The 25,580-nt window shown below is 35.8% G+C and overlaps 1 protein-coding gene across 2 annotated transcripts in view; it reads left to right on the top strand.

The window, feature by feature from the left end:
* Nucleotides 1-25,580, top strand: part of PUM3 (pumilio RNA binding family member 3) — a 48,095-nt gene that overhangs the window by 4,343 nt on the left and 18,172 nt on the right. For both annotated transcript variants that reach the window (XM_021672060.2, XM_021672061.2), the window contains exons 2-13: nt 1,172-1,263; nt 2,591-2,809; nt 5,893-6,028; nt 6,623-6,698; nt 8,970-9,063; nt 9,326-9,392; nt 10,599-10,773; nt 11,785-11,888; nt 13,714-13,792; nt 15,638-15,736; nt 16,643-16,696; nt 19,983-20,063. In XM_021672060.2, coding sequence (XP_021527735.1) covers nt 1,182-1,263; nt 2,591-2,809; nt 5,893-6,028; nt 6,623-6,698; nt 8,970-9,063; nt 9,326-9,392; nt 10,599-10,773; nt 11,785-11,888; nt 13,714-13,792; nt 15,638-15,736; nt 16,643-16,696; nt 19,983-20,063 — 1,266 coding nt within the window. In that variant the 5' untranslated portion in view covers nt 1,172-1,181. The remainder of the gene's footprint in view (nt 1-1,171; nt 1,264-2,590; nt 2,810-5,892; nt 6,029-6,622; nt 6,699-8,969; nt 9,064-9,325; nt 9,393-10,598; nt 10,774-11,784; nt 11,889-13,713; nt 13,793-15,637; nt 15,737-16,642; nt 16,697-19,982; nt 20,064-25,580) is intronic.

The raw sequence follows: 25,580 nt of genomic DNA on the forward strand, positions 1-25,580 counted from the left end.
GGGGCTGTCCATTTTTCAGAATCATTAGAAAAGTCTAGATTGGAACAGCACTTTCCAGAGTACTCCTTGTAACCCTGCTTTTCCTTTAGGATGTTCCAGGAGAAAGTGGTTCAACTGGAGTTGGAAAATGCTGCATCCTTTAGCCTTTGCTTGGCAATTGATAGTTTATATTAGCAAATTAAAGAATCTAAAATTTAGGTATTTTCTTGCAGGCTGATTGTTGTCATTTAACTTATAGTGTCCCAAATATATTTTTCCCTGAACCCTTCTTTTCTCTTATGCAAATATCCTGAGAAATTAGTTTTCTCGAATGGGAAATTCTAATCTAGAAATATCTGGTATTGTCTGGGGATCCCTAACATCTGTTGTTTAGAGTCAACTTTGAAATGAGTTGATCATCCAACTTTGGAAACTAGTGAAATGAGCCAGATGGCTTTTGCTGTTGATCTGTTCTGCAGCTTTCAGGGACCTTGGGTAGGTGAGGGGTTATAACTTATTTATCCTGTGTACCATGGTGTCTCAGTAGCCTATAAATCACCTATTAAACAAATTCCTTTGGATGAAATATTAAATATTTCAACATAATCTTATTTTGGAGTTCACTGCCAATTACTTGACTGCCTCTAAAACAAGCACATATTGAACATTGAATGCTAATCTTTGTTTTAGCTATGTTGGGTTACATAGGGATCTTTCAGATAATCCTTTATTGTCTTATATTAAATGTGTGTAGTGGTACCTGCAGCCTATTGTTTGTTCCTGGCTTTTTAGGATCCAAGAAATCAAGCTGTAATTTTGTCAGTTACTCATCCCCTAGTCTTTCTGAGTTACAAAATGCAAACTCTGATGCTTATTTTACTTAGTGTCAGTAGCGGTCTACTTTAGCCAGTACTATTGTAGAAGTGAAGTGTTGCCTCCCCGTATGTATCAAACACTGGCCAGGGTGTGTGTTGTTCTTGGTTTTTGTATTGGTACCTTGTTCATTTTCAGTTTTAAAATCTGAGGTACTGATTGCATAATTGCTGGATTTAAGTAGTTGCCCTTCTGTATCTGGCTGCTTTGTATCGTGTTTGTAAACTGAAGGATTAAATGTTGCAATGACTACTTAACGACGCTTACCTGATGAGGAGAAATGCAGTGATTGATTTTGGCTTTTGTTTTTGTTTTCCAGAGTTGCTACAATGGAAGTCAAAGGGAAAAAGCAATTCACAGGAAAGAGTACAAAGACATCACAAGAAAAAAACAGATTTCATAAAAATAGTGGTAAGATAGGCATACAAAACATGCTTCCCATATGGGTGTTTGGCTATTATAATTGCGGGATGGGGCGCATGTGGCAAATTTCAATTTGTATTCGTTGGCTAGGATTAGGATTAAAAGAGTAGGAAGAAGTATGTGTTACTGTGTATGAGTTAACATGTTGCTCATGACATTTAGACACTTAAGAAATTGCCAGCCTGGCGTGGTGTCTCACACCTGTAATCCCATCACTTTGGGAGGCTGAGGCGGGTGGATCACAAGGTCAAGAGATTGAGACCATCCTGGTCAATATTGTGAAACCCTGTCTCTACTAAAAAAAAATGCAAAAATTAGCTGGGCATGGTGGTGCCTGTAGTCCCAGCTGCTTGGGTGGCTGAGGCAGGAGAATTGCTTGAACCCAGGAGGCGGAGGTTGAGGTGAGCCAAGATCGTGCCATTGCACTCCGTCTCAAAAAAAAAAAAAGAAATTGCCAGAATAATTGAGGAATGCTTTACTCATGAAAGACTCCTGATCTCAGTCATTGCTGCTGTTGCCTCATTTTATTCACACTAGTTCACCGTACGTTTTATTTTAACGTTTGATAAATTAGGACTGTTTAATACATACTGCTTATAAGCCAAATACTTTTAGGTTCCGAATTTATAACAGTGATGTCTTTATTATTCCATCAGGTGTCAGTATTGTAAAATAGAAAAGTCAGGGAACTGTACAAATGACTAATGTTTCCTTAAAGTGTAGCTGGTCCTCTTTGCATATCATTTGTTAGGTACTAATTTGTAAGCCTTCTTGACCAGAAGTTTGTATCAAATGTTTTTATTATAGGCTTTAAAATTTTGTTTTCTTAAAACTAGAAAATTTGAAAATTAACATTTTAGATGTCCTTATTATATGCTTTCCAAATTCAAGAATATTCATTTTATTCTTAGACTTAAGTTAGTGAACTATTGAAAATTCTGTGTAGACCATCATTAAAGCAGAATACAAAGGTGTAGAAATAATATCTCTGCTGTTTGCTTAAAAGTAGAGAAGTATACCAAATTGACCCCAGTGGTAATCTCTAGTGGCAGAATCATGGGTAGCTTTTATTTTCTATTTCTCTACTCTCTAGGCTTCTTTATCATGAACCTGTGTTAGTTTTATAATCAGGGAAATTTTTATTTTGGTTTTGATTTTTTAATCCAATTCTACTCAAAAGGCTGTATGTTATGTATTTGAGATTAAGACAAGGTATTAGGATTAAAGAGTGTTATTTTCTGTAATGAATATAGTCCAATGGATAAAAGAGACTTGGTCCCAGAATCACTGAACTTATAATTATTATTGTCATTAGAGTCTGGTTCTTCAAAGACATTTCCAACAAAAGTTGCCAAGGAAGGTGGATCTAAAATCACATCTAACAACTTTGAGAAAAGTATCATAAAACCTGGGAAAAAGGGTGTGAAACAGTTCAAGAATAAGCAGCAAGGGGACAAATCACCAAAGAACAAATTCCAGAAGGCAAATAAATTCAACAAGAAGAGAAAATTTCAGCCAGATGGTAAAAGCGATGGTAAGTACGGATTGGTTCAGCATGGTCTTTGCAGAGTCCTTGCACTGCCTGAACTATCTAGAACCATTGTGCGCAGGTACTTTGGAGGTGCATTAGAGAGCTCCCATTCTTGTTGCTTGGCAGGTAACGTTTTGGGACAGGTAGATGGGCTTAAATAAACAACAAAGCATCTTTCACACTCAGAATTCCTCTCTGGTGCTCAGAGTTTATTTCTTAGCCCTTTTCCGAATTACTTTAGCCATGGAGTGAAGCTAAATTGTAATAAATTGTAATGGCTTTATGCCGTGAAACCTCAATAAAACATTTCTTTCTATAAGCTAAAATGTATTCATTTATTCATTCAACAAGTATTTGAGTTTTCTATGCATTGTACCAGGAGATAGGGCAAGTGTGCGCGCATGCGCACACACACACACACTCACACACACACACACACAGTCAGGATACAGGCCCCAACTAATCATCATAGAATTCTGGCCTCAAAGAATCAGTCTGTCCTCAGCTAAGTGTCAACCTTGGCTAAGGATGCTTTGCTGAGCAAGAAACATACAGACCCTGCCTTCACAGAATCTAGGCCAGTCTAATACAGTCAACCCATCTGATGGCACAGATCCATAGCAGTTCCAGAGAAGGTGTTGTGTACTCATGACAGATTTGATTTTAATTGATTCAGGACAAGTTGGTCACTGATAGGCAGTATTGGCAGGTCTCCTGCTTGTCTGTTGAAACAAACTGCTCATCTCTGTCATGGTGTTCAGTGGGTCATTTCTAACCCGGAGCTTTGCTCTCTATTGTGTAACATTCCACTGTTGTGCATTATCCTACACTGATCTCAAACAAGCAGCTTCCATGTTACATGGATTGTCATATCATTACTTTCTTTGCAACATCCTGAGAATTTTTCTGGTGCCTTTTCTTCTCTTTTTCTCCAGCACAGCATATCCTAACACTGCTCCTTTATTACCACCTGAGACTACTGGGGATGGTCTTCTCAGTGCCATCCCCTAGTCCTGCTGCATGCTTTTTACCTTGCCTAAGGGCTGCTTACCAGAGGGACAGCAGCCTTAAGAACAAGAGGTAGGGAGAGAGGAAAGGGGAAATGGCATTGTTTCTCCTTAGGGCTGTAGGATCTTCTCAGGCTCCAGTTTTGATCTTCTCTTTTCATTTTTTCTTCTTCCCTCATCTTCCTCCTCCCTGACCGCCAGTAGTTTCTCTTCCAGCCTCTCTTTTCACTTTCTCTTTCCTAGCTTCTCTAATATAACCCAAATCTTCTTTCTCTACTGGAGTTTTTGACACCTGCATTTTAAACACATATACATTCATTCCTCACATTGATGTGAGAAAAACCATGATTTCTTTTGCTATAGGAGATACATTCCTGATATCTTAAAATGGGACCCTTGATTTCATTTCCTCATATTTTTGTATCAGTAACTAGACTGATAGAATAATATGAGAGATTGGGTACTAGACAACTCCCACACTGGTAAATGTCCTGCAGCCTAGCATGGCGTATGTCCAGGGTACCCAAATATTTATGGAATTAAATTAGCCCTGGATCAGTTACTATCCTCTGTTGTATAGTAGAGGATACTATATTAATCTAATGGTAAATATGCCCTCTGTTGCCTATAATCTTTTGTATTACCAGGCAGGGAATATACAAGTAAACAATAAGGGAATAATAAATACATTGTAGCATATTGTGTAGCCATTAAAAATTATGTTACTGAGGAATGTTAATGTCATGAGAACACATAATCTAATCATATTAAGTGAAGACAGATTCTGAATTTTTCTCTTTTTTTGAGATAGGGTCTCACTTTGCTGCCCAAACTGAAGTGCAATGTCATGATGATGGCTCACTGCATCCTTGACCTCCTGGGCTCAAGTGATCCTCCTGCCTCAGCCTCCAAAGTAGCTGGGATTACAGGCGTGTACCACCACACCCGGCTAATTTTTTAACTTAATTTTTTGTAGAGACAGTGTCTCACTGTTTTGCCCAGGTTGGTCTCAAACCCCTGCCCTCAAGTGATCTTTCTACCTCAGCCTTCCAAAGTGCTGGGATTACAGGCATAAGCCACTGCACCCAGCTACATTTTTAAAGATTAAGACATACATGGAGAAAAATCAAGAGGAAAATAATAAGTGGTTATACCTAGGTTTTGGTTTTATAGGGTTTCTCTTTTTTGCATTTTTCTAAGTTTTTTTTATAGAGAATGGGAGATATTTAGAAGTGACTGATTCCCCCAAAGGATTCTGTGCAGGATACTCATGTAAAAAATACCCATTTTAGTAAGTTGTTCTTTGTTTGGCATCATTAGTTCAATTGGTAAGTTATTTGGATTTTGAAGACAAAAATGTAGTGATAGACACTCGACTTTTATCGTATCACTGTGTTTGTGGCGAACTTGAAAATTTTGGTTGTGCATTGCCATGACTAAGACAGCAGAGGATTGTTTCTAGGTTTGAATCCTAGTTCTATCACTGCGGAGTGGGTGGCCTCAGATAGAGACTCAACAGCTTGGTTCTTTTTCCTCACCATAGAAGGGAGGATAATACTAGTACCTACCTCTTGGGATTGTTGTAAGAAATAAATGACTTAATATACAACAGCACTCAGAACAGTGAATTTTTTGAAGTTGTTTTTCCTATTGGCATTGGAAATAGGAAATTTTTGTTTTCCTGTTTCCTACAGGAAATAGGTCTAATTTTTGTTTTCACTGAAAGTTGATTATACCTAAAGTCCAGTGATCTCAATCTTAAAAAGTAGAATTTTATTTTATAATTGAAAGATATTTAAAATATTATAGTTACTTTTATAATTCTTTTAATGTCTTTTTCTCTTAATAGATATCCTGTTAGAAGAATTAAGAAAGATTTAAATTTAACCAAACTTAAAATGTACAAATTGCTCAGAAAGTGAAGTAAAGCCTAAGTTTATGGGGGATGGTATGTTCCCCTTTCTAGCTTCCAGAACGAGCATTGATCCTGATTGGTGATTGCCCTTTATACCTAATTTGTATTGGTTTATGACACTCAGAATGTTGAATGTAATTGAAAATAATTTCTATAATAACTAGAATCAGCAGCCAAGAAACCCAAATGGGATGACTTCAAAAAGAAGAAGAAGGAACTGAAGCAAAGCAGACAACTCAGTGATAAAACCAACTATGACATTGTTGTTCGGGCAAAGCAGATTTGGGAGATTTTGAGAAGGTAATTCTACCTAAAGATGTCTTTGTTAGTCCCTTTGCGACAGTGGAGAAGTCAGTGTACCTTGTAAATCGTGAGATATCTTAAAATAAATGACGTAACAGTTAATTTATTGAGGGAGTCTTCATAACACCCCAGTAGAAACATCAGTACTTGAATGTCTGCCCATTGCAGAAATGTGTGGAATCATTACGATGGCATTGGATATGCTTATGAAAATGTATGAGGTTGAAATAAATTTGACATTCTTCCTGAGAGAGATCTGAGAAAACAAAGGACAATTTCTTGTCAGTTAGGTTTTGAGATACTTAAGTCTTTGGTATCTTAGATTTGTTTTATTGTTTTTTTTTACTTCTGAAGTTCTGGCTGTTAAGATTTGGATTGATACATAAAATTATACCTTGTGAGATGAGTTTCTGCCTTTGAGAAAATTACTTTTGTCTGGCTGCTCTGGAATAGTAATTTTAATGTCAGAGGTTTGCTGCCTTAGAAAAGAAAATCATGCCGAACTTGGAGAACTCGTATGGTTTTTAATTTTGTGTGTGTAAAATAACTTTTTTTACTTAAACTGTGTTTGCTTTCTCTTCTCATTTGTAGAAAAGACTGTGACAAAGAAAAAAGAATAAAGTTAATGAGTGACTTGCAGAAGTTGATTCAAGGGAAAATTAAAACTGTAAGTAGGACATTAGGACATACTCATCGTTAAACAATTGAGGTCTCCTGATTCTCAGGAGTAGCTGACCATTCATGACAGGTGAATGTCATTGTTTCCAGTTTATTTGGCCAAAAATTTCAAATACATTCCATAACACTGACTACATAAAAATTTAATTGTGGGGGACCTTGCTACTGGGGAGTTTTGAAAAGATTATTAGTTGACTGTGTCATTTTTAAATAATTTACATAAAATAAACCATTGTTCTCTTAAAGTTATCTTGAGGAGTTTATTAGTTCATTAGTATTTGTTTAAGTGTCTTACTCTGAACTCCATATAATTTAGTATGTTCTCAATTGCCAATTTTTATATTTGTAATGTAATCATATTCTTTTTTTCATGCTTTTGTAAACATGAAAGATCTTTAACTAAACTATAATCATTTGAGAATTCTAAAGTAGTTTTCCTTGTTGCTGCTTAATCCTGTCGTGTAATAAATTTCTAGTGACCCTTGTGTATTTGGATTAATATATAATGGCTTGGAAGACAACAGATCTAATAGTTTTACTACACCTAGAGGGGCAGCCTTTGCCAAATCAGATGCATAGGTTTAACCAGATGCTATATTACAGTTTGAAGGAAAATAGCAAGTCATCAGCTGCTGCTTTCTTATAAATTCAGCAGAATCTTTTAGGATAGAACTGCCCTCTCAGCTCTTGTAATTCATAAATATTTCACTCAGGATTCTCCCTCAACTACCCTGAGGTCACAGCTGTATGACCATGGTCTTAGAAGTGAGTTTGGTATTTAAATCCTGACTGGGCTGCTTAAAATATGCATGCCTTTGAACAATAACAGTAATCTATTTATTGATTATTTATTGTAGGCTGGGAATCGTGTTAACCAGCACATGCATTGTGTCATTTACTATATGTCATTATCCCTGTTGTATATTTAATGTGTCTGGGACTCTGAGAAGTAAAGGTTCTTCCTTGGGGTAACAGAAGGATCAAGTTCCTTCTGATAACCTTACTTTCCTCATCTGTAAAGTAGAAATAATAACAGCTTATTCTTATGGTTGCTTTGAGATACGAATGAGAACACTATGTTTAAGGTACCTATGTTAGTTATATAATAGGTGCTTAATATATGCACAAAACGACTTATTTTTTACAAAGATACTTCAGAGATGTCTTACAAATCTTGAAATTTATGACTTTGATGGAAGTATACCCTCACCTTCTGATTTGTTGGAATTCAAAAATTTTAAAGACAGAGCGAGCAACAAATAAGCACTTTTGAAGCGGACTGGTACTGTAGCATAGTAAAAACAATTTGGCATGACAGATGATTTGTAGACGGTGCTCTAGAAAATTGATCAGTGGATCCTTCCAATAGTCATGAGGAGGAATGGGTTAGAGAATCAGATTCAAAACACAACAGTTCTTCTAGAAATATAACTGAGTATATGTGCAGGAATTATAATGAAAATGTGACAAATGGATAATTAACTTATATAATTGCCAATGTGTACGGCTATAGTTATATTTATTTCTGTAGGAAGACTTTTAGATTGATCTTACAGGTATACTTCTGATTGCCAAAGCCAGACATTCTTAGGTCACTTACATAAAAATCATACGGTGTAATAAGACCTTTTAAACAGAAATATTTCCCTTTTAGGGATGGTAACTATCAAAGCAATGAGAAGTATAGTCTGTATAATCATCAGATAGTTTGGATTGATTTGGTTTTAATTATAGTGATAGGAGTCTTGTAAAACGGTTAAATTTATCCTTGCCTCAATGTCATTATTAATTGTACCTGTTAAATATGGTAGGTATCAAAACAAAAGAGTGCTGTTCTGATAATTGAAACAAGTAGTTCTCAGTAATGTAGGTTTGATTTTATCCGTGAAGATTTACCTTTTTTCTAAAAAGAAATTCCAGAAGAGGTCACAATAAAAAATTAATGAGAAACATAACTCTTTTTTTTTTTTTTTGAGATGGAGTTTCGCTCTTGTTACCCAGGCTGGAGTGCAATGGCGCGATCTCAGCTCACCGCAACCTCCGCCTCCTGGGTTCAGGCAATTCTCCGGCCTCAGCCTCCTGAGTAGCTGGGATTACAGGCACGCGCCACCATGCCCAGCTAATTTTTTTGTATTAGTAGAGACGGGGTTTCACCATGTTGACCAGGATGGTCTCGATCTCTTGACCTCGTGATCCACCCGCCTCGGGAGAAACATAACTCTTAAAAGAGAATTAGTCTAACTCAAACTTGTTCCTACAGATTGCGTTTGCACATGATTCAACTCGTGTGATCCAGTGTTACATTCAGTATGGTGATGAAGAACAGAGAAAACAGGCTTTTGAAGAATTGCGAGGTATTTGTTACATACTGAAGATTATGTTATCATTTGTAATAAGTCACTTGTTTTCTCTTGAAATACCCAAGAGTGTTCTAGAAAATAATTTTTGTTTAGGTGTGTCTTCTCAGATCCTTTTTTATTTTTATTTTTTTCCTTGCCTGAGACAAATTGAGAATTAGTTGTGTTTCCAGGATTGTGCATTTACGTAGTTCCTTCCTTCGTTTCCAGAAAGCTGAAATGAGATTTCAAGTCATTGTAATGTATTTTTGTTTTTCAGGTGATTTGATTGAATTAAGTAAAGCGAAATATTCCAGAAATATTGTTAAGAAATTTCTTATGTATGGGTAAGTCGTTGTATTTATAAAATACATTTATTCTTTGTCTTTTGAAGGCATAGATTCCAACTGTGCTCAGATGTGAGATAGTATGTCTGTGGTCTTTATAAGCAGTTGTAATAGCGCTCAGCAGATGCTTGTATTGTTTTTAGAGAGTATCATCTTACATACAATTACTGAAATTAATTTAAAATTATGGTACTGCCTTCATTCCTAAAAAGATACCTCAGAGGTGTCTTGCAAATCTCCTTGTAATTTATGACTTTGATGGAGGTATACCCTCAGCTTCTGATTTGTTGGAATTCAAAAGTTTTAAAGACAGAGTGAACAACAAATAAGCACTTTTGAAATAGACTGGTACTGTAGTATTGTAAAAATAATTTTGCTTGATGAATGATTTATGGATGTTTATCTTGAACCTCTGGAAGAGGAAAAATGGAATAACTTGTAATTAGCCACCAGTATTAAGAGGGTAGAGAGTGGGAAGGGGCAGGTGAGTAGACTAATACAGGGTCAGTAGGTTAGAACATGTCAAGATGGGAGAATTTTCTAAATTAAATGAAATTACTACTTGTCTTGACCAGTCTTTTTGAGTATAGTAATGTGCTAGAATATGATAATCAACAACAAAAGTATAATATATGCAGTTGACAAAATTTTCAGAAATGTATTCCTAGCTCTAATTACCAGCTGTTTGATTCTTTAAGGATATAGTTAAAATACTTGTGACTAAGTCCCATTTTCAAAAAGAATCTTAGAATGTGATTTTCTATTTCCCTGAATATATGGCTTTTATCTATTTTCCTGCCCTACTTTTTTTTTCAAGCAGAACGGTTTAATAGGAACTGACATTTATTGAGCATTTACTATGTGCTAGTCACACTTCTTAATGCATGCTAGCTCATATACTACTCAGAGCAACCTTATTTTTGTTTTTTGAATGAAGGAGCTGAGGCACAGAGGTTGAGTAACTTCCTCTGCGTCTTTCAGCTGGTAAGCAAAACCAGGTTTCAAACCTAGGCAAGCTGGCTGTGGAGCTGCTTAAAGCTTAAAGTGGAAATACAAGGCAGTTTATTTTCCTACTCATAAGCCTGTCTCTGTGGGAGACTCACATACACACAGATTGATGAGTTGGTCTTGGGAGAAGTAGTGTTTTGTTGCCGCCCAGCTTTCTCCTTCCGTCGTTTATTTTTTCCATGATTGTGTTGCGTGTAGAAGTAAACCACAGATTGCAGAGATAATCAGAAGTTTTAAAGGCCACGTGAGGAAGATGCTGCGGCATGCGGAAGCATCAGCCATCGTGGAGTATGCATACAATGACAAAGCCATTTTGGAGCAGAGGAACATGCTGACGGAAGAGCTCTATGGGAACACGTTTCAGCTTTACAAGGTGACATCTCCAGAAGTCTTTTTCTAGTATTTTTACTTTTTTGATATGTTCTTCCTTAACTTCCAGTGCCCTATTTTTAGAATGTATTTTTACCTTGGCTGGTACTTTAAGAGATCATCTTATGCCCTTGATTTTCCCTTATGCTTTATTTTGTCTCTGGTGTAGTGAGCAAGTAATCATACTTAGGCTTGTCTTTCTCCAGAGCATTGGCTTTAAATCCCCTTCAAATAAAACTTTCATTCCTCTCCGAGTGCTCTTTGTAGAGCGCTTCAGTACTTCTGTTTTTACAGTCAGACTGAGGAAGACTCCTAATAGTTATCAAAGCTGTGTAACCACCCCCACCCAGCTCTGGCTGAAGAGTATTGGGCTCTCTGTTGGTAGCTTCTCCTGTGTTTTTTCATGTGCATGCATTGCCCTTCTTCAGATTGTATCCGGAGATGAAAGGGAATAGAGAGACCTAGCCTTGGATAGAATACAAGGACTGAATTTGAGAATGGCTAGCAGTTGGACTAGATGTTAAAGAATCTGTTTCAAACCTTGAAACATAAATGCATACATTTGTCTGAAGGGATATGAATTGATTCCTAGGTTGCCTCCATTAGTCAGGAGTTCTTGGGTTGAATTTGTTGCTGTACTAATTTTGTTAACACTTCATTATATTAATAGGAATATCTAACTAATTATAAAACATATGGTGGCAAGAATTTGTGAAGTGACTACTTGATCTCATAATTAGGCAAGAGCCAGGTGCTTGATGAGTAACTATGGACTGGTTAACTTGGTTGGTGTTTAGCCTGGCTCTTTAAATACATTGGTAGATATACAGACTGAGAATCAGCTAATCAGGTTACTCCACAGGGATATACAGCAGAGCTTTCATTATGTAAATATAGAAAATCTTATATTTGTTAAAACTTACTTTAAAATGACTATAATTGCTTTTCTTTGTCCTGAAGTGAAATTGAAATACTTGATTAAATTTAGGGGAGTTTGATTTTTCTTTTGTTGCAGTCAACAGATCACCCAACTCTGGACAAAGTGTTAGAGGTACAGCCAGAAAAATTAGAGCTTATTATGGATGAAATGAAACAGATTCTAACGCCAATGGCCCAAAAGTAAGAAAGTTGTTTTTGTTTTTTTCTTAACAAATGACATTCAAAGGAGGAAGGTTTTACATAACTGTTGCCCAGAAGAGATGGATATTTCCTGCTTACAATTACTAATCTGTCCTAAATAAGAGTGCAAAAATGTTGGTTTGAAACCATTCTTGGTGCAAAAGAAGATTTCTTTTTCTGTTATCATACCCTATAAAATGGTATCTAACATGCAGTCATGATTTATGAGCTTTTTTAAGCAATGAAACATTCTTTCTCCAAATAAAATGTTACATGGAAACCATGTATACTAAACAGTTTCACAAATATAATCTGTTATTTAAATTTGGTTGTAGGCAAGGCGCAGTGACTCACGCCTATACTCCTAGCACTTTGGGGGACCAAGGTGGGAGAATCACTTGTGGCCAAGAGTTCAAGACCAGCTGGGGCAATATAGCAAGACTCCATCTCTACAAAAAAAATAAGAAAATTAGCCAGGCTTGGTGATGTGCATCTTTAGTCTTGGCTACTCAGGAAGCTGAGGCAGGAGGCTTGCTTGAGCCCAGAATGTCAAGGCTGCAGTGAGCCATGGTCATACCACTGCATTCCAGCCTAGGCAACAGAGTGAGACCTTGCCTTAAAAAAATTTAAAAAAGGGCCGGGTGCAGTGGCTCATGCCTGTAATCCCAGCACTTTGGGAGGCCAAGGCGGGTGGATCATGAGGTCAAGAGATCGAGACCATCCTGGTCAACATGGTGAAACCCTGTCTCTACTAAAAATACAAAAAATTAGCTGGGCATGGTGCGTGCCTGTAATCCCAGCTACTCAGGAGGCTGAGGCAGGAGAATTGCCTGAACCCGGAAGGCGGAGGTTGCGGTGAGCCGAGATCGCGCCATTGCACTCCAGCCTGGGTAACAAGAGCGAAACTCCGTCTCAAAAAAAAAAAAAAAAAAAAATTTAAAAAATTTAAAAAAAATTAAAAATGGATTTTAAGACTTAGAAGCCGGTGCGTGTGCCCTTCGTGGTTTCTGTCCCATAGTGGAGTGGCTGAGCATAGCTTTGGGGACCAGACTGCCTGGGTATGACTCTTGGTTCTCCACTCCCCCCACTATTACTAACTATGTAACCTCAGGCGACTTAACCTCTCTGTGCCTCAGTTTCCATATCTATAAAATTGAGATAATAATAGTACAGACTTCATAGGATTTTTATGAAGATTAAATGGGTTAGTTGTTCCACAACACTCAGAACAGTGCTTTGCCCATAAAGGCAGTGTTAGTTTTTGCTGTCTACTTGGATATGGCCTGTGAACTTTAGGTCTTTGATGCTTGACCATCAGCCTCCACTGTATACCTGGATTCACCAAGTGTTGCACTAAGGGGTTTGGATTAAGTAGGTGTTGTTGCAATTGCTGACAATGTTTGGTTCATTCAAATTTTAATTCTGCTAAAATTATTTTGTGAGGCAGATGGATTGTGAATAGTGTTGACAGAAATAAAACAACTATTGGAAAAAAAAGGTCTACATATGGATTTCTAATCATTGTGTTCAGTGCTGGGGAAGAAAATGTAGATATCCTCATTTAACAGAATAGAGCATATTTTGAAGGTTGATTATATGTTTGCTGATAAGATCCTAGAAATTTGTACTCTGGTCTTGGTTGTAGTTTTTTAAATCTTAGTATTTCTGAAAGATACAGTCTATTTTATGACAAACTATATGCAGTAAAACCATTTCACGTATTTAGATTACTTTAGGACTTCTGAGATTACCTATCTTTGTATGACTGTAGTGCCAGATCTGATGTGCCTTTTGTTTTTGTTTTTGTTTTTTTTTCTGTTTTCAGGGAAGCAGTGATTAAGCACTCTTTGGTGCATAAAGTATTCTTGGACTTTTTTACCTATGCGCCCCCCAAACTCAGATCAGTAAGTCTTGGCTTTTGTTTTTAAACTGAAACATGGAGGAGGAGGTAGTGTAGAAATTTGAAAAACTGCTTTGATGTACGTTGTCTACTAATCATATTGAATTTTTATATCTTAATAATAATCCGGAGAGTATCTACTAGCTAACCTAATCTGAAAATTAACTAACTCGTGGAGGAATATTCAAGCATTCGGGTAGTTTTAAGTTGAACTGTGCAGTACAAAAAAAAAAAATTAGGTTGACATTAGAAGGTTAGAGGAGGATACGTTTGTAAAACCAAATGGACCATGAAAACCTGGGCTTTATATGATAGAATAACAGAGAGTGAAGGTAAATTGCACTGCCCTTCCAGTCAGTCATGGGAATAAAAATGAGAATTCATCATTTAGTTCCCTGAACTTTGCTTGTCTCATCGTACAGTGAGCTCATTGTCCATTTGTCCTCATTTTCCAATCACAAGGGATAACGAAAATAATGAGACTGACTTAACAAATATGCCTGACTATACATTCATTGGAGTTTTGACCCTCTCAAAATTGGCGTGCAAAATAATTTCCCAACAGTAGCCACCCACCTAAGCTTATGATTCAGTGACCATAGCAGTACCTTCTCTTTTGGGGATTTCTCTTCATTTCCTGCAAAACAAAGTGTCCCACAGTTCTGGATTTACTAGGCAGGAGTGTATGTTCAGAAATGACACAATGATATTTGAATATATTCAGTGGTAGAAAGTATCTTTTTAGCGTTGAATGTTTTAGTAACAGCAAAAAATCATTTGGAACTTAGCATGCTTGTAAAGTAGTGAGACAAGTTGTCTTTTCTGGTACTGGGGGCATTTTCAGAAGAGACTTAAAAAAAAAAACCTTTGGGGGAAACTGAAGCATAATTGGAATATATGCATGGCTCTCCATCCGGGTAGCTTTGAAGAGATTCCTAAGTTCAGGTATGTTAGTTGAAACTGCTCTTGAGAGTCATGTTGGAAAGGATTGTAAGATACTTTAGGGTGAAATTGTTCATTATTGATGAAATTAGGCACCTACCCTCTCTTTCCTGGCATAAGGCTTCATATTTATTTATTTAACATACATTTTTTAGTTGGGAATAGACTCAAATGGGGCCCTGCAGCTGTGCGTTGCCAGAACTCATTTACATCCTATGTGCTTAGACTTTGAAAATATAAATAAGAAATTATATACAAGGAAAACAAAGGCTAACAATGAAATTAAGCTAAGCTACCTATGAGAAATTAAATGATTTTTTACTAACGGGTCATTTTTAGGTAAGGTCTTAGTCTAAATATTAGTATAGAAATTTTTCATAAGGAAATGTTACATAAGCAGGTTGATGGTAAAGAATATGATTTTTGGTGATAATCTAGTTATAAACTAAACAGGAAACTTTTTCAGTCAAAATGAATATTTTGATTCTGTTTATTATATATGTGTCTCTTTTAGGGAAGAGCATTTTCTTTATCTCGCTATTCTGTTAAAAGTTGCTTTCTTAACACCACCACCTCCTAGGCATCTTTTTCTTGGCAAATTATTTAAAATATATTATACTACACATATAGCCTGTGACTTTTTTTTTTTTTAACAGACATTGGTTAAAGTCAGATACTGTGTTTAATAGAAATTGTGTGCCAGCAGTATTTACTGCTCTTGATGGAAAAGAACATTTCTAGAAAGAGGTTGTTGTTTCTGTTTGATTGTCTAAAATGAAATTGTTTGCTACCTGCACTCTCTTCCTTTCCTTCTCTCTGCATAACTGCCCCCTGTAGACAGACAGTTAAAACAGCAGAAAGAAGAAAATAAAGCAAAGCCCTGTTCCTGACAGTATTTGTTCCCTAGGAAATGATTGAAGCCATCCGCGAAGCGGTGGTATACCTGGCACACACACACGATGGCGCCAGAGTGGCCATGCACTGCCTGTGGCACGGTACCCCCAAGGTAAGTGTGACAGCACTTGTGCATTTAAACTGTACAAGTCAGGGCCATGCTATATCTTCAGGCTTGACTTAGCTGTCCTGAGACTTTTAATCCCCTTTGGTCTTTGCCATATTGTACTTTGCAACATTATCTTCTAAAAGTTGTGCCTCTGGGTCTGATGGGAATGAGCCATCTTCTTTAGGCCTAGTATTTCTTCTCTGCTTTAGTAGAAACCTCGAAGTTTCATTAAGGATGGGAAGAGATCTGTCAAGCAAGTAATCATAACATGTATTTAAGCTTAGTTTGTAGAGGTTTTGGTACCCATTGGGCTCTTCATTCCTCATTTAATAATCATACTATGGCAGGGGAAAATAGGAAGGGATAACGAACAGCTGGCCACACACATTTGCTCCTGTGGGTGTTAAGTACTTGAGGGGAAAGGTAAAGATCCTTATTAATCACAGAAGTTTAACAGAAATGATCATTATTTCCTTGGTCAGCATAATTCTGCCTTTAAAAGATAGTTGTACTGTATCTACTTTTTTAATGCAAATTTAATTTTGTTCAACAAATGCATATGAGTAGTAACTGTATGCTAGACTCTGCATTTGAGGACAGTTCAGACCTTGGAAGAGGGATCTGTCAGGTCTCACTGTGAAAGGTGGCTTCACTAGGTTTGCCTTGCATCTTGCAACTTAATGGTTCCATATTTATGTCTGAATGGATTGTCATATACACATCTAAGCTTGTAATAGCTCTAAGAGAACTTCTTTGGTATGTTACAGTTTTTCATTCTGGCTACATAACTTATTTTTACTAAGGAAAAATATGCCACTCAAATGAAAACTTAAATATTATATTAAAATGTTTATGAAATACCCTTAATACATAACTGAAAGCTCAGTGAGACAATCTTTACTTTTTAAGGACAGGAAAGTGATTGTGAAAACAATGAAGACTTACGTTGAAAAGGTGGCTAATGTAAGTATAATAGAACTACATATTTTTTCTAATTATTTTTAAGATGAATTCATATCTGTTACAGAAAATTTTGAAAATTTCAGAAAATTACCAAGAAGAAAATTATTAGTTGTTTTATTATAATATTTTTCTGTACATATACATGTATTTTCATATTTTATTTACACAAAATGGGAATCATGCCACATGCATTCTTTTCTTCTTTTTTAATTTAACATTGTATTGTGATAGTTCTCTACCTTTCTTAGATATTCTTTGATATTTACTAGCATCTTTGGGGAATTTGTCCAGTCATGTTAATTAAACATGGGAATTACTGCTTGGATAAGGTAGGTACATATTTTAGTCTCTGGGTAAACGATGCCAGATTGCACTTCAGAAACTTGATAGTAGTTTTCTTTACGACCAAAACCATAAAAGAAATTAAAATGTATCTTTATTTTTTTAAGAATAAATTTGCAGTGTGGTTATGGAAATTTTGAGTTGTTAAATTTTATAGTTCTTTAGAAATGCAACAACAGTTTTCCTAATGAAATTCATGGGTACAAGAAGTTTTTTCGGGGAGCTTTGCTGCTTTCTAAATAGTGTTTATATGTAATTAGATATTAAATAATTTTCCATATTGGTACTATGGAGTACTATAACTAGAATATATGTAGTAAATAAAATTTTAATTTTTGAGTAAAATTTTATATATTTGATGGATAACAGTTCATCAGTAAAGTTCTAATTTATTGATGAACTAAAATGATTTCATAATCAACTATTTTGTCCTTTGAAAAAAATCCAGTGAGAACTACTAGCATCTGGTGAATACTTCAACTTGTTTGAAATACTAAGTCAAACAATTTAAAATTAATGCTGTGTGATTGTGTACTTAACTATTGTCTTCTGTTGGAATAGAGATTAGAGGAATTCAGAAGGTGGCTAACTTTCCTATAACAAAGTGAAGTATGGAATTCTCTGATAAGTTGTTTCGAGTATATGCAATTTTTTATGATTCATAATTCATTGTTAAGTAAATTTTTATGCGTGATACTCTAATTTGAATACTTTACATTAAAATGAGTAAAAACTAGAATGTTAAGAAAAAATTCACCAAAGTATTAGTAGTATGACATTTTTAAATAATAAAATTAGATTGTTTTAGTTCTACAGTTTGGTTTTGTCAGGTAATTCAGCACTAAGCTTTTTGAGAACCTAATCCCAGCGTGGCATCATGGTGGTAACAGAAATTAACAATACGTATCTTTTTAAACCTCTAAGAGTTATTTCTAAGGGGGTGATAAACTAACATTACCAATGGATTTGATCCATGGATTATTTAGAATTATTAATTTCCAGATACTGAGGGTTTCTTGATACAGTCTACATTATCTTGTTCCTTTGAAATTTATTGAGACCTGTTTTGTGGCCTAACATATGGTCTAAGTATTTTTAAAATAATATATTGTGGAGTTGTTTGGTGGGGTATTCTATATATGTCCATTAGACCAAAGTAGTTGATAGTATTTATACCATCAATGTTTTTACTGACTTCTTATTTTCTAGTTCTATCAGTTGCTGAGACAAACGTTAAAATTTCCAACTATACTTGTGGATTTGTCTGTTTCTCACTTATATTCAATTCGGTACCAGCTTCTGTTGTATTCATCCAGAAATATTTTATGCTTGGTTATGCTTATGTGTGTCCAACTTAAGAGAACTGAAATCAGTGATTTTGTGCTAGGGACAATTGTTTTCTATTTTGTTTCCTTCACTTAATTCATATTAGGGGTCATTTTATTTCAGTATGTATACATCTGTCTACCTCACTCTTCTCAGTGATTATAATATTTCATCATACACCTGTACCATGATTTATTAAATAAGTCCCTCTTTTGAGGCATTTTGGTAGTTTCTAGATTTTTTTAAATTACCATTAGTACTCCAGTGAATATACTCATGAAAGTCTTTGTACTTACATGGAAACATGTGCAAGAAATGAATCCTTAGAACTAGAATTGCTGGATCAGGTCATACCTGCATTTTACATTTTTATAGGTGTTGCCAATTGCTCTTCAAAGAAGTTGAACTACTTTACATTCTCACCAACATTCAAGTGTACCTGCTTTTCCCTAAACCTTTGGTAAATTAGTCTGTCAGAGGTCTTCACAGTCCCCTATGGGACAAACGGCAAATGGCATTTCATTGTTTTAATTATTATCCTTAATTAGTTAGTACAGCATTATTTCACACATTTAAAGACATTTGTACTTTTCTGTGAACTGACCCTTCATGTTCTTTGCCCATTTTTAGTTGGTTGTTGGTCCTTGTGTGGTAAGGGTGTTAGACCTTTGTTGTTTATCTTCAGTTTGTCTTTTTGACCTTACAATTACCAATTTCATTATTGTTTCTGGTTGAAATTGTATTATCTGTGATATTCATCAGATCTGGCTTTGAATGATTGTGGGCTATAATCAAAAATCAAATTCCTATCAAAATTTAAAACAATTATATCAACATCCAGGACACTAATGCCACAAGCTCTGGAAACAGGCTCTTGTTTTCTTTCGTTTTTGTGTTTTTGTTCTTAACATAAAGTAGGTGTTCTTTAAATGTTTGGAACAGTATTAGCATCATGGAAATAATTTGATTATTTCAAAGGATGAGTGTTGTGAAAGCCACATGTGTATTTCTGTGATCTCATGCAGCTGTACTTTTTTAAGTAATGTTTTTATCTCTTTCAATATATGATTATACTTTTCTAGTTTTTTTCATTTTTATATTGTAATTTTGTGAGTTCACTTTAAAGAAATTGAGCAATATAGAAAAGAAAATTAAAAATCATTTGTAAACCCAGAGATGACTATTACAATGCTTTGCCTTCGGGGATTTTCTGTGTACATGTATTGTGTATATCGTGTGTGTGTGTAAAATTGTATGAGTTTATATTTTCTTTTCATGTTGGAATATCTTATATATGTGTTTGTATGTGTAGGTTTTTTTAATTTAATCTTATAACTTGAACTTTTAACTATAATTTTCAAGTAGCTAACAGGTATTAGTTTTAGGCTATTTGGTAATAAAGAATGTGCTTTAAAAAAAAGTCAACCTTGCCTCTAGAATATAATTAATGAGGTCTTGATAAGAGAGGAAATTTGTTATAATGGCTTTTATTCATCTTGCTTATATTGTGTTAGACAAATTGTCATTGTAGATAATGTTTATGAAAGTATTCTATGTATGGAATAGGAGGGAAAACCTATGCACTTGTTTTTAACCTACTGGCTTCCAATTCTTGCAGGGCCAGTACTCCCATTTGGTTTTACTGGCGGCATTTGATTGTATTGATGATACTAAGCTTGTGAAGCAGATAATCATATCAGTAAGTAATTCTGATGGTCTTGAATTTAAGTTACATTAATAAACCAGTTGCAGATGTAAGCTTGATTTTGCTATGCATGTGTAAAGACTTTCAGCTGTGCTTTCTATCAGGATTTTTGCTTACTTTTAAGTTAATTATGTTTTATTTTGGAGATTTGTTTTATTCCTGTATTAAGCTTAACCTTGTAACTTCATATTAATACTGTTTTAAATATTTAAAACTGGTCAAATTAAGATTTAACACTTGTATTTTAGATTACGATAGCATGGACTTTAGATCATATGCAATTCTAAACTATGAAAAATTAGCAAAGTGATATTTAGATATGATCAGAAATCAGTCAGCATAGTAATTCCTCAGTTATTCCAGAACTCAAATACAGGCAGAGGATGTCTGTGACCTATTAAATTATCTCTCTCCCTATGGAGAAACAATTACCTCTGTACAGTTACCCAGCTAATCAATATATCTGTGCTGGATTGAGCTGATAGAGAAGAAAAGTGTACAAAACTCACTCAGTTGTGATGCTCCTTAGAGATTTTGTAGAATCAGATTAAAAGTTATTACTAAAATTAAAACTCTTAACTTCCGTTTTACATATCAGCAATTCCTTCTAGTCTAGTATAATGACCATAAAATGGTAATACTTGAATGTAGTGTATTTATCCCTAAACTTGCCTTCAGAAAAACCAATTGTCCTCTTAAAGGAAGTACTCCAAAGTAAAAATTGCATTCTAAACTGTTTCTGTTTTCTTCATTCTTCAGTGAAAGCCTCTTTTTCTCATCCTACGATTGTCTTTTCTCTTCTTTTTAATGTATGAGTGATGTTGAGTATATGGTAGCTGTTGCAGCAGGGTGGGGATAAGAAAATGCAAGCTTGATAGTAGTGACCAACTTGGAAACATTTTGAAAACCACATCTATATAGACATAGGTTATTCATCTGAAAATTACACAAGCCTTTCTGATTGATATACATGAATGGAGCCCTTGGATAAATCTTAGTGCCAACAAGTGGTACTTTTACATCTGCAAGAAGGAAGAATATGGATGATTCAAAAAGAGAATTTACCTATTGTCAGGTGGTGGTGCTGTGGTGTCTCTTTGTAGCCTCTCGGGATCAGTAGACCTGGGTGTAGTAGAAAAACTGTACCAGCTAGTGGAAGGGAAGATTGTTTTCTCAGATGCCAGCTGTAGGTCCCAGTGTGTGTGAATTTCTCATGCCCTTGCTGTCATTTTCCAACTTTACCCTTGACTATTTTAAGATTGTGATGACTTTCTTTGGGATAGGATTGTGGGAAGAAACAAGTTGGCAAGACTTTCACGTTACAAACTGAGTACTTTGACATGTTCCTTGTGACTTTATTACCCTTTTGACTCCAATCAATAATGATTGTTTTTCATTCCTGTGACCAGAGATGTGAGGCCATAGAATTAGCTAATGAATAAAGTTGTTTCACAGAAATGGAAACAGACTGGGATATTGAAAGTTTGCTTTTGTTTAATATTTTGACGACAACTAAAATTTGCATAACTGTTCCAAATGAATTGCAAGAGAAACCAAATTTCCTTCATGATTTGCCAGAATGATCTGTTAATTTTTTCCAAAGATGTATGCCACTTAAAGTTGCTGTTGAAACAGTTTTAATTCCTTATACTTATCACTTTGATTCCCACGACTGCTTAACCCACATTCTTAATGACTTTCTCATACTTAGGGCAGCTTTCCCTGAATGGCCTGATTTGCTGATCTCTTGCCTGTTACTGACAAATATTCAACAGGTTCTGTGTATTATTAAACTGTGTAGCTCGTGATAAAATTCTGGAATGCTAATTGCTCTTGGATTTTTCCCACCCCTCATCTACCGCAATAATGGTTGCCGTATGCAGTGCTTTTTAAAAATAACCTAAAAAGCTTAAGTGTTGCTAAGCACTCTGTTCAGGGCACCTAGACTTCCCAAAATGTCAGGTCGAAATCACAGCCTGGTCAGCTGAGCCTTTTCGCCTTTCAAAATGGTAACGAGCTCTTTCTTACCTACTTTACTTTCCAAAATAAACATAAAGTTTCATCCAGTTTACCATGCAGTCATTGATATGCAGGTGGTTTGGCAGCAGTGTTCACTGGAAAGTAAATAAGTACACTAGCCAATTGCTGTTTGAGGGTGAATAAATATTAATGCATATTTTTAAAGGCATCGTCTTTAAAATATACAGAAAGGTATGAATAATATAGTGAACACCCAGCCTCCCAGCATCTGACATGACATGAAATGTGACAAATACAGTTCAAGTTTAAGCCTTTTGTGGACCCATCCCTGATATCCTATCATCGGCGCATATCTACTATGATAAATTTGGAATTTATTATTCATGTGCATTCCCTTATCCTTTCACTATTTGTAAACATTTTTGATTTTGCAAAACATGCATCTGATTTTACATGTTTACAAGCTCTGTGTAAATGATGTCTTACATGTATTCTTCTACATCTTGCTTTTTTTCTTTTGTCATGTTTGTGAGATTTATCATCAGGGGTCAGCAAGGCTTTTTTGTAAAGGGCCAGATAATAATTATTTTAGCCTTTGTAGGCTATATACATGGTCCTGTCTTGTATTCTTGTTCATTTTGTTTTTGTTTTTTAGGACCCTTTTGAAATGTAAAAAACCATTATCAGTTTGCAAGATGGACAAAAACAGGCTATAGACTGATTTTGACCAATGGGCCATAGTCTACCCATCCCTATTCCAAATAATTTATTTTTCGCTGCCAAATATTTATTTATTACATGTGACTGTACTGCGATTTATTTTCTAGTTTCCTGGTGATGGATGTTTAGGTTGTTTACAATTTTAAAAACTATCATTAATTCTTATTAATTTTTGCTAATCCAAATCCATGAACATTCTTGTATATGTCTCCTTGGATACATGTTAAGTTTCCCTAAGGCACTTAGCAGAATTGCTGGACTGCCAAATCTGCTGCACGTATGTTTATATAGAGTCATGTGTTCCTGTTTCCTGCTCAGCCACTACAAAACTATTGCCTTACGCAGTGCTTTTAAAAATAGCCAAGAAAGCTTAGTGTGTTGCTAAGCATTCCATTTAGAGTGTAAGTAGGGTTCACAAAATGTCAGGTTGATATCATAGCCCAATAATCACTCCTTGTTTTCTGTTTAGACTAAGCTCTAGTGTAATCATCAGATAGTGATCTCCCAGTTAGATGTGGTCTCCCCGTCCACTCAGCTACTGTAGTCTTTGTCTTTGCCATCCTTTCCTGGAGCAGTTAATCATGGTCTGACCCAGGGCTCACAAACTTGCAAACCTTCACTGACCAGATAGGTAAATGAGTTGCCAGACTAGGTGTGAGACAAGGAGATTATGCTCACCTCTTTCTTTCAGCAATTTAACACATTTTACTACAATTAAAGCATTTGTCCTCTTTTTTGAGTTGATTAAAGCTTAATGTATGTACCTAAAGGTACACTGAAGGCACACTCAAGGTACCCCATATTTGGGGCACTAAATACTTCATTATCAAAAACACATAGATTGGTCGGGTGCGGTGGCTCACGCCTGTAATCCCAGCATTTTGGGAGGCCAAGGCAGGCGGATCACAAGGTCAAGAGTTGGAGACCAGCCTGGCCAACATGACTAAACCCTGTATATAGTAAAAATACAAAAATTAGCTGGGTGTGATGGTGCATCCTATAGTCCCAGCTACTCCAGAGGCTGAAGCACAAGAATTGCTTGAAACCAGGAGGCAGATGTAGCAGTAAGCCAAGATCGCACCACTGCACTCCAGCCTAGGTGACAGAGTGAGAATAAAAAAAAATACACATTGATTGAGTTCTCTTTGGGGCTTGTTTGCCTTGAGAAAGTTCTCTACCTTGTAATAAGTTCTGTAATAAGTTCCATATGTTTTGTGTATGTCTTCCTGTTTATTACTGAATTTTTAAATTCATTTTCCCTGGGTAGTTAAAATTATATATTCATTTTGAGGTGGTTAAAGCTATTGAATCTGCTCTCTGAAAACTTTCATGTTTTATATGGGAATCTTTATACTGTGATCTTAAACTTCAGCAGTAGTTAGGAGAGCATAGTGAGGGTTGGATTGGTAGAAACAGGGACATGGTGGTCAAAAGATTATGTAAGATGAGCAGTGTGCGGCTCTCAGTAGTGCTTGACTCCTAGGAAGCACTTAGCGAGTGTTAGCTACTTTTATCGGAAGTGTGCTATCTTTTGTGCAAAAAATGAGGGAAGGTTAGGATTTTAAAAAGAGAAACATGGTATGTAGAACCTGGAGTGGCGTCATCAGCCGTGGGATCATGACACAGTGAGATTCACGGTCCCATGGTTGATGGCTGACTTGATTTTGAGCTCGGTTCCTCATACTAAAATTACTAAACTCATCATAATAAATAGGCCCTTTTAAGAAGAGCAGATCTGAATATATCATCCCAGAGAGCATTCCTTTCCTTAAGAGGAGGTTTTACGATTTCTTTGAAAGAGACTAGTTTTGGAGTTGGAGGACCAGGACTAGGCGATCCCCGAAACTGCCCCTGTGAGTCCTCTGGCAGATCCTCTCCTCTTTCTGGATGTCTCATCTGTAAACCTGGCTAGCTGGACAGAACTCTTTCCGAGGCCCAGCCAGTTCTAACGAATATGGGGTGCTCAGATATGCATTTGAATATTTATAAAGTTTGTTACAAGAAATAGGAATATTAGAGGTGGGGAAACAAATGGATGACTCTTCTGTTGCATCTTCTCTAATAAGAATAAAGGAATTTTTAAAAATTTTTAAGTGACTTTTCTGTCTTTGAAAACATCAGATTTATACAGGAGTTTAGTTAGGGTGGGGATGACATTGCTTTTGTCCCTTAAATTCGAAGAACTAGAAAAGGAGGTTTCTGTTCTTGGGTATGGAAAATGTCATGGTATAATTAGTAACTGCTCAGTCGAGTCTTTCTGGATTTGTCATCCCCTCCTCCTCTGTTTTTGTTTTTCAGTGCAGTAGCTAAACAGCCTTCATTCGCCATGAATAAGCAACCTAACTTTAAAAGCCTTTATCCACTTGTTCGATTCAACAGAGTTTCTTTATCTCCTTTCACATACATCTCAGCAGGGAAATTCTAATAGAAATGTTCTTCATTCATGCTGATGCTACATATAAATGCAGCTGCAAATTAACTGTCTCTACTTAGTGACCTCAGCAAGTGATGTCCCTAGTAATAGATGCCCAAGAAATACTGGCCATAATGAATGAAGATAACACCTTTAAATATTTTTTAAGTCCTTGGGCTTGGTCAGTTCATACAATTGAGTTGTTCAGTTATGCTAGTCACAAAAGAGAATTGATTCTGTGTTCTAAATATAAATTTCTGTGTCCTTTAATGAGACAATTTCAGAACTATCTCCACATTTTCCATGAAGTACGCTGGGAAAAATATTAGTTAAGTATGTATTCTTTACTATTCAAATTCCAGGCATACTTTAAGAATGTAGCTACCATTTTTTATTTA

This window comes from Aotus nancymaae, unplaced genomic scaffold (genome assembly GCF_030222135.1).
Source record: "Aotus nancymaae isolate 86718 unplaced genomic scaffold, 86718_ANA_hifiasm-v0.15.2.pri h1tg000041l, whole genome shotgun sequence".
Taxonomy (NCBI): Eukaryota; Metazoa; Chordata; class Mammalia; order Primates; family Aotidae; genus Aotus; species Aotus nancymaae.